This window comes from Pistacia vera, unplaced genomic scaffold, assembly GCF_008641045.1.
Source record: "Pistacia vera cultivar Batoury unplaced genomic scaffold, PisVer_v2 Contig61, whole genome shotgun sequence".
In the NCBI taxonomy this organism is placed as follows: domain Eukaryota; kingdom Viridiplantae; phylum Streptophyta; class Magnoliopsida; order Sapindales; family Anacardiaceae; genus Pistacia; species Pistacia vera.
Window position 1 is genome coordinate 99,140 of NW_022196457.1, and position 9,839 is coordinate 108,978.

General features: G+C 32.8%; 1 protein-coding gene across 5 annotated transcripts; it reads left to right on the plus strand.

The window, feature by feature from the left end:
• Window positions 1-2,785: 2,785 nt before the first annotated feature.
• LOC116110708 (probable glycosyltransferase At5g03795) lies at window positions 2,786-7,304 on the plus strand. 5 transcript variants are annotated; one of them, XM_031396930.1, is made up of 8 exons: window positions 2,786-2,889; window positions 3,194-3,239; window positions 3,830-4,231; window positions 4,332-4,462; window positions 5,216-5,564; window positions 5,684-6,382; window positions 6,454-6,638; window positions 7,092-7,304. In XM_031396930.1, the coding sequence occupies exons 3-6, from the start codon at window positions 3,836-3,838 to the stop codon at window positions 6,371-6,373; spliced, it is 1,566 nt and encodes a 521-aa protein (XP_031252790.1). In that variant the 5' UTR covers window positions 2,786-2,889; window positions 3,194-3,239; window positions 3,830-3,835; the 3' UTR covers window positions 6,374-6,382; window positions 6,454-6,638; window positions 7,092-7,304. The 5 variants fall into 5 exon arrangements, with proteins under 5 accessions (XP_031252790.1, XP_031252789.1, XP_031252787.1 ...); XM_031396929.1 differs by having other exon boundaries at window positions 6,464-6,638; XM_031396927.1 differs by having other exon boundaries at window positions 5,684-6,638.
• Window positions 7,305-9,839: the final 2,535 nt, after the last annotated feature.

Here is a 9,839-nt window from a genome sequence, read left to right on the forward strand (position 1 = left end):
ACCCATTATGAAGTTAAACCCACCCATTTAGGAACGTCACTAACAACAGATGCTTAAACAAATTAAAGCAAATGTTGTGAAGAAATGGATTGAAAATCAAACAATAAAATTAAAATACATCTATAAAAGAATAAGCTTTGACATTAAAAAAAAAAAAAAAAAATTTACCTTCAATTGGGTAATGTAGATGGCAAAAGTATAATCAAAGAGATGGTAATGTAGGCGGCAAAAGTAGAATCAAACAATAACTTTTGGTTATTAGTAGTATATATTATTTTTAACAAACAATATTTAGTGGCTAACATTCTGGTTGTAAAAAAATTCCTATTAACATAATATTTTTTCATTTTACCCGGAAAGTTGGGTTCAAAAAAATTCATCAACTTTTAGCGACTAAATACATTTTAGTTGCTATACATGAGTTTTTGCAACTAGTTGTAATATGCACAAAATAATTAGTTGCCAAATGTACCCTGACCCTTTGTAATTATTGTCAAAAGCTTGGATATTTCGGTAATTGTATTATTTTATAACTAATAAAAATAGTTACAAATTAATTAATTAATATTTGCATATAATTTAGCAACTATTCAGTAGTTACAAATAATTATTTTCTGTAACCATAATTTTAGTTGTAAAATCTCTTGTTATAGTTGTCAATTGTGTTGGCGTAAGAATTGACAACCAAATAAATTAGTTGCTGATGTGATATTTTGGACAATAAATCACATTAGTTGCAAAATATTAATTTTAGACGTTAAAGGCGGGAATAAATGGGTCTTAGAATTTTATTCACTTTGACCGACTAATTAGAATTTAGTTACTAAATATGGGGTATCTGCAACTATTTTTTGTCTAGTTGCAAAAACAAATGGTTACAAAAAGTATTTTTTCTTGTAGTGTCGATCTTAAAGTCCAGGAAATTTTCTATGGCATATTTTTGGGCTCCATCTTCTGTTACAAGCTTCTTTATCATGTTTTCCCATATTTCATGTTGCTTTTTTAAAGGACAGTAGTTGTCATAAAGTTCATTTCATAATGTTCAGTATCTGACTCATGTTTTAGCTACGTGAGGTATTCCGCAATGTTGATTACATCGACGGTGTCAATAATCTTTTTCTTCCATTTCTTGAAATTGAAACCATAAAAGGTCTGAATTTTGGATACATCAGGCAATAACTTGGCCGTATTCAAAGTAGCTTCCATTTTGTTTAGGGAATCTGTCTTTAGATCGTAGTTTGTAAAATATTATTGAAGGACAAGTGAAGCAAAAAATATCAGTTGGAACCCTTGGACTCAATTACTGAATTACACCCAACCCTTTACAATTAACCAAATAAGAAACCAAAATTAAGACAAAAAGAAACAGATAGATTAATAAAAAAAACTTTGCGCAAGAAACAAACGATTAAACGCAGAAGTATGTACTAACCGAAAGACTTAAGATGGCAAAGCAATTAAAATTGTGATAGTATAAACGTCAAAGGTTATGCGCCTCTGAAAAAAAAAAAACAAAAAAAAAACCTCAATGAAACCTGATTAATTGGAAACAACAATGGGAGCTCAAGAACAATGGAGGAAAAAGAAAAAGCACCAAGGCATGCTAGGAAGCATTGGCCTAAAGACAAATTTCACCCTACAAGTTTGATTATAGTGTAGAAGGTTGTGGCGGTTCGACTCCAGGCTACAATAACAGATTTTGATTGAGTGCACTCTCAATTGGAATTAGAACAACAAATAAAAGAACTAGTTCGTATCTCTTGTTTGGAAAAAAATCGGAAAGGAAACAATATTTGATTAGCATATGGGAGAGCTCTGAAATATTTGGTTTATATGTATATATATTTTTCTTAGGAAGAAGTACATGTGGCGCGTCTTAGCTAAAGCTTACTGAGAAAGCAAGCAAAACGACCATTCTGCCGTTACATTTAATGAATGGAAAATGTGTAGTTTAGGTTATTCAAGGTGTGGGAAAGTATTTTTTCGGCAAAACTAGGGTGGAAAAATGTATTGCAGCCTTATTCCTACCATTGATTGATGACTTTTAGGTGATGGTTGCGAGGAACAAAATGAAAGAGTGTAGAAAAAATCATTATCTAACATTGACAAATTTGATATCATGGAAACGTGATTTACACTTTCTGCTTATTTATTTTAAATATTTCCATCATAGAGTCATAGTTAATTGGTTAAAAAAAATTTCGCCTATAGTGAACCAAGAAAAAATTTATTTCACTTTTAATAAAATCGTAAGTTAAGAGAAACATTGACAACGTTAGTGTTGAGAGGTAGTTTCTGAATTTTGTTTTTAATAATTACAATAAATTTAACAGAACAAACAAAACTAAACGCAGAGGAAGGATATATTATCATGGTCATGCCAATGGGATTTGGGACCAAAGGAGGGGCATCTCAATACACTTATGCCAATCCACATGTTGACAGCGCAACACCACTCATGGAATCAATTTTCCATTATATTAGTGAAAACTTAATCACCACCAAACTCTTATGGTTTATAATTTAATATGTTTATAAATATATTTTAGTAACTAATGTACAAAAAATTATCTAATAATTTGTTTTATTATATGTTGTATTTTCAGATTAAAAAAAGAAATAATTAAAACAACAGAAAAATTTAAATTTAAAAAAGTCCGGGGGCAGTTAAATAAAACATATGAGAACCGTTACCGCGTCTCTCGCTTTCCCTCCATTACACGCCATCTTCTGTTACTCTCTCTCTCTCTCTCTCTCTCTCTCTCACTTCAGTTTCGTTTTAGCTCCCTGCCTCTTCTCGCTCAACTTCAGATCCATAATATGCTTCAATCTCGCTCCTTAAAAGAGCTTTTCTTTTAATTCCGGAAGCATGGCTCCCTCTTAATTAAGGTATGCAACTTATCCCTCTCTGTTTTTTTTTTTTCTTTTGTTTCATTTTATATATCCCTTGATTCATGTAATGCGTTTCTGATAGCTGTATTTTGTTTAAATTTCCGAAAATTCGATACAGAGAATTAAATTTATTTACTTCGATTCATATTGCAATTATGTTTAGTCTCAATCTTTGGTTTCAATCACGGAAAATTCTGTTATTTATTTACTTTTGGGTCCACAAAATTGAATTAATTTTCATTTTGGGCCTTAGAATTAGAATCACTTTTCGATATTTTCAATGGATTTGAATTGATGCCAGGTTATCCGAAAAAGCTGATTAATCAAGGCTGGAGCCACCAAAATAGGTAAATGATTTTATGTTTTGATATAATTATATGCTCGTCACTTGAGTAGGGTAATTTCATGGTGTTACTAGCTAATTTTTCAGTTTTAGAATCTACTTTAATGGGTTTGATTGTAATTAGTTATTAAACAGCTACTGAAAGAGGTAATGAAGAACTGTTGATTGTATAAATTTACTTCACTCCAAATATTAAGCTGTTTTGATTATTTAACTTGTAAAACTTTACTCAATAGTGATGTGATACATTCTCGTAAATGTGATTTTATTTTCTTTGATTTTAATCTTTATTTCATATTTGATTGGATTTCTTCTTTTTCTTCTTCCTTTTTTTTTTTTAAATAAAATTTGGGAATATTAAATTAAATTCAGTTATTTCTTTTTCATGTAGATTAGTCCAAGTTCATTGACTGCTTATTGATAAAAGTTTGGTGAAGCCTCTCCCATAGTACGTAGGTTTTGAAAATTAAGGATTAGCAATGCTTATTTTATTTAGTCTTCATAATTCATAAATTAATTAGTTATGCATTCATATTTGGCGGCTTGCCTTCAATTTCTTTTCTTCCTAATATTACTCTTTGATTGATTGTTAAGGTTGATATGTTTATATCTAGAAGGACGAAAATAATACTGCAGCGTGCTGCTTTTTTCATGATGAGAGATCTATTGCACTGTTCTCGGTGGCTTTCCATTGGTTGGAGAAAACTGATTTTTGCTGGAGCCATTGTGACTATGGCTGGTTTTGTCCTTCACATTTGGCTTCTCTCACAGCCTGTAACAGTTCTTTCACACAGTTCCTTGAATGGTTCTATCCAGTTGAGTGAGAGCCTCAATGTGGCAAGAACTGAACAGTTTCAACACATTACAGCTACTCCCATTAGGAATTCTTCTGTTCAAGTGATCGAGAAGATGAGAAAAAGGAGAAGAGGCGAGGAGTTAAAAGTCATAGCAAGTCCTCCTCTGCCTCCTCCTGCAACACCACCATCTCGTTTGCAGGTAAAATTTTTAAAAGTTCTGGTTTATTTTTGTTTTCCTATCAAGTACAATAAAGATATCTACTGCTAGTTATCTTAATACTTTGTCACATAAAATTCAGAGACACATTTGGACCTTGTCATCTAGTGAGGCACTTGTGTTTGCTAAAAGGGAGATTCAGCATGCTCCAGTCAATATTGAAGATCCTGAACTGTATGCTCCTGTATTTCAAAATGTTTCTGTTTTCAAAAGGTATATATCATACATTAGAGAAGCTCTTTCTTTCTTTTGCTTCAAAATATTTGTTAATAACTTTACACTATCATCTTTTGTCTAAAATGCTATGTCTTTGGGTCACATTGTTTATAATTGGATTTATAAATAGAGAGATGTTTTGTCAATGGTCTTAAATTTGGACATCCAATTTTGTACTAAATGAAAGACTAATGTTGATATGATACAGTGATTAACCAACCAGTTATTGGTGATTTGATTGTTTCTATGTTGCAGTTCTGTGCACATAATATTATGGTTTTGACAAGTTCTTAAGATTCCTGTAGTATTTTACTTTTCATTTTGGCTTTGACCATAGTTTTAACTCTCTCAATATACATTTGCATTTTCTGCCGTAAAAGTTCTTGCCATTTGTTTCATAATTTACTAGAGATAGGTAGGGGAGCCTTTGCCTGATTCATTAAGAAATCAAATCATCTGAACTATGAGTAGGAAATAATAATCCAATCTCGAACTTGGAGTAACTATATCATTTTCTTTTTTTCTTAAAAAGAAGATCCTTATCTAGCAATGGCTGTTCTATGCTTCTTTAATTACTTATGTAGCAATGTCTCTAGAATATCCAGTAGTCGTTTGAATTGTAGTGTACTATTTAACCTTTCACCAGGCTTTTAATTCTTCTGTTTATTTTAAAAAATTGTTTTCATTTTACTCTGTCAATTATGTTAATAGATATAGTATATTTAGAATCATAAGTTTTGATGAGTTCAGGAGCTATGAATTGATGGAAATGATACTTAAGGTCTACGTTTACCATGAGGGAAAGAGGCCCATCTTTCATCAACCTCAGCTAAAAGGGATTTATGCTTCTGAAGGATGGTTTATGAAGTTAATGGAGGCAAACAGTCATTTTGTCACAAGAGATCCAGGAAAAGCTCACTTATTTTATCTGCCATATAGTGTATACCAGTTAGGGAGGACACTTTATAAGCCCAATTCACATGATATAGGATCACTGGCAAACCATCTGAGGGACTGGGTGAACTTTATTGCTGCCAAGTATCCTTTCTGGAACCGCACTCATGGGTCAGATCATTTTTTTGTTGCTTGCCATGATTGGGTAAGGTAGCCGATTCTCCTTTCAGTAGAAATATCTGAATGTGCATTCAATTTCATTAGTTTTATCATGTTTGTTTCCCTAACTTTCCTGTGATCTAACTTATAATTTGACTTTTGCAGGGTCCTTACACAACAACTTCGCACAAGGAACTAAAAGAAAATGCCATAAAAGCTCTATGTAATGCTGATACATCTGAAGGTATTTTTAAGGCTGGACATGATGTTTCCCTGCCAGAAACCACCATAAGAACTCCCAGGAGACCTCATAGGTATATTGGGGCGAGAAATAGAGTATCTCAGCGTCCAATCCTTGCCTTCTTCGCTGGATTTATGCATGGTAGGGTCCGACCTATTCTTCTCAAGTATTGGAGGAAAGATGAGGACATGAAAATTTATGGTCGTTTACCTGTTCATGTCGCTAGAAATATGTCTTATATTCAACACATGAAATCAAGCAAGTATTGCATATGCCCCATGGGTTTTGAAGTAAATAGTCCCAGGATTGTTGAGTCCATATATTATGAATGTGTTCCAGTGATTATTGCTGATAATTTTGTCCTACCTCTCAGTGAAGTACTAGATTGGAGTGCATTCTCTATTGTGGTAGCTGAGAAGGATATTCCCAAACTAAAGGAGATTCTATTGGCTATTCCTTTGAGAAAATATCTCAGGATGCAAGCAAATTTAAAGATGGTTCAGAAGCATTTTTTTTGGAACCCTATACCAGTCAAATATGATTTGTTCCACATGATACTGCACTCAATTTGGGTTAAAAGGTTGAGCCAAATTCAGGATGTCCAGTCATTGTGAATCTTTTAGGTATGATTCCTTTGCGTGTAATTACTTAAAAACTCCAGCCAGTCATGTTGATAACTGAAACAAGTAAAAAGTTAATGACAGGGCTAAAATTAGTTCCAGAAGTTAAACAAGCCTAGCAGTTGAGATTTCGAAGAGATGCAGCAGATTTTTTCACCTTGAAGATAGTTTGATGTGAATCCATTTGGTCTGGACTGTTTGTGAGAAGGGACGAAGATTTGATAAACACAGTGAAACCAGAGACTCATTCATGATTCAGGTATAACCTGATAAATTGTTCACATATTTAATTGTATCAATCTTATGCTAATTTATGCCTTATTACATGAGTGTAAAATGATGCTGGGACCAATAACTGATAAGCCTGCCCCTGCTTTGTTCGTCCACGAGAATTTAAATTTAGCCAACGATTACACGACCCCACATCTTGGCGGAGGGATGTGCCACTTACTACTTCAAAATTGAATAGTGATAGTATCTAATTTCTGTTTATGTGTTGTTTAAAACGAGAGTTGTGTCCCTGTCCTATAATGAAACGAGACACTGTAGTACTGATAAATTCGTTGACATTGGAGAGGATTAGTGGCGTTTAAGGGAGTAGTTAAGTTTTTAAGTAAACATTTTCCAAAATTCATACATCAAAAACTCACAAAGCCGTTCATTTTTCCTGTATTTATAAGTTTGACGACCAATATTTGTGTTGTCTTTTCAGGGCATCCAAGCTAACAGAGCAGCAAGCATTGAGTCCATAAATAGGCAGGTGATTTTATGAATAATAATCATCCTAGTTTAACACTGATACTATTTACAGGGAGAGCTAACAAATACTAAGTTTTTTTTTTTTTTTTTTTTTTTAATCCTTTAATATATGAGTGTTGTTAATTATATGTCAGAAAGTAACATGGTGGATGACTTGAATTTGTTGAGCCCTAATTATAGTTGAATTTGTACATAATTTATTGTGTTTTTGTTTTTCCATCTTTGTACTCTTTATTGTCAGATTACGATGCTTAGCTTTTATGATGTTTCACTTCATATGCACTAAATTTGTCTTGTCAAAATCAGTAAAAAAAATTATTGATGATTTATGGACTAGTGCCACCATACATATCAAGCAAATGGATCTTAAAATAGAGGCTTATGGAAGGAAAACAGCTCAAAAACAATAAAGACAGTCAATTTTACACTTTAAATTGCATATGGTCTTGGGAAAAACATCGAGTGTACTTTGCCATAATCGTTGCATTATTTATGGAAATTTATTTGATTTTACATAATCAATCAATCAAAGTCTGTGACGACATAGTTAGACGAATTAAATGTCTTAACATATAATAACAACAATTCAGTGTCAAAGGTAACGTAACTTGTCTCAATCCTTTCAATGAATGGAATTAATTAGGGATGGACATAAAACTCGATCCCATGGGATCCGCCTCGAACGGGGTAGAATTTCTCTGAATCATTTAGGATTTTGGCCGAGATCAAGTCCAAAATTAGTCCCAAAATTTTGGGACGGGTCGGGATAGGTCTTACCTCGCCTCGTCCTGGCCCTCTTTTGTCCCCACCCCAAAATCTTCGGCCGAACTCATATATATATTATACATTATACATTATATATGGTATATAAGTATAATGTATATAACATATATATGTTATACATAATTAGTTATTATCTATAATCATATACTAATATATATATATATATATATCATTTGATGTTTTGGTCGATTATAATAAATCAATAAATCATCATAGATTTAATTTCTTTTTTGATGGTATATTATAATTTGGAGAAAATGGTAATAAGGACACAAAAAGACATAAAACCCCCAAATGGGGAAGTCGGGGATTTAGGGAACGAGTTTTATTCGAGGATTTCCTAAATTCCCTAAACAGGTTATGGGCCAGGATTGAGGAATCTCCTTGAGCTTTCAGGCCAGGGCCGAAGACAGGGGTCCTCGGCCACGACCATGGCTCGACCGGTGCCCATCCCTAGAATCAATACATTGGGTCCGTGACTTTTTAATTGGTAGTTGAAAAATTAATATCAAACTAAACGGAGGATCAGAAATAGACCTAGGCAGGGACCTTTCCCAAGTGGGTCCGGGTCTAAGGCCAATTGGGACCAGTCCCAAGACTACTCATGGGTCCTAGGCCCGCTATGGGCCTAAAAAAATTATTCCCCCAATTTTTATTTTTTTTATATTTAAGGGGCCAAATAAAATTATATAGAGGGGTTTATATAAATTTTAAGGGGAGATTAGTAAATTTTTAATTAATTAATTAACTGTTAATTATAATTAATAATTATTTATAAATATGGGGTGTTTTAAATTTAAATTTTAAAGAGATAATTTAATTAATTAATTTTAACATAAATGTAATAATCACACATTCACACTTTACAAATGAACAATTAAATAAATTTGTTTTTATTAAATTATTCATCTACATCGTCAACAATATTTACATAATTCAAATCTGTGCTCCTGAAGAGTTCGAGTTGTTCGAGATCTTCAGGGTGTTGCTGTAGTCTTCTCTCTGCATGAATCCAATCCCATAAACACGTTATCACTTCAATCATCTCATTGGTTAAGGATCATCTTTTGTCTTCAACAATTCGAGCACTCGTTGAGAATACTGACTCAAATACAATTGTAGAAATTGGCACAGATAAAATATCACGTGCTATTTGGGCTACAATGGGGAATCAACTTTGATGTTGGTTCCACCATTGAAGCACATCCATCTCACGTTTCTCCTTCTTCGTCATGTAGGACATGTCCATTTGTAGGTAACGATTCAGCTCATTTAGTCCATGTATGTATGAGCTGGAGCTGCTACTTTCGCCACGTTCCATATATATTCACATGCTCGATCCTTGATAGATGTCTTCATCAGAGTCCTGCTGGTCGTCTCTGTTGGATGTTCTAGTTCCAGTTCCACTTCCATTGTACCTACTCTAATATAAAGAAAAAAAGCTTTCTAATTTTTGCTTAAAGTTAATCAAATAAGACGTATAATCATATCCTAAATGCTAGTCTATCTTAGTAATTATAAAATCAATTACGTGTAATTTAAACCTAAGATCTACAACAAGGCCTAATCCATATAAGAATGGAATATCTAACCAATATTTTTTGTATTTTTTTTTCCACCTTTAAAACAATTTCCATTAAGGCGTCATTATATCTATATTTAGCAAAAGTTTTAAAAATTTGAAGTAAAATATCTAATGTTAAATTAGTAGTAGGATAATAAATACTACTTAATGTATTACTAGAATCATAAAAAATCTTAAGAAATGAATAAAAAAGTTCGCAAACTGTCCAATCATCATAGCTGACAAGTTCCTCCGGTTGATGAAATTTGTAATTTGTCTTACGATTGGCAAAGCTTTTTCCAACATAAAGTAGGTGGAGTTCCAATAGATATGCATCTCTGTATATAACTTCAA

What these genes read in the sequence shown, in the direction of transcription:
- LOC116110708 (XM_031396927.1), top strand. Translation starts at nt 3,836, where the DNA reads ATGTTTATATCTAGAAGGACGAAAATAATACTGCAGCGTGCTGCTTTT. An exon ending in CACCACCATCTCGTTTGCAG is followed by an intron (nt 4,232 to 4,331) that starts GTAAAATTTTTA and finishes CATAAAATTCAG; the next exon opens with AGACACATTTGGACCTTGTC. An exon ending in AATGTTTCTGTTTTCAAAAG is followed by an intron (nt 4,463 to 5,215) that starts GTATATATCATA and finishes TGATGAGTTCAG; the next exon opens with GAGCTATGAATTGATGGAAA.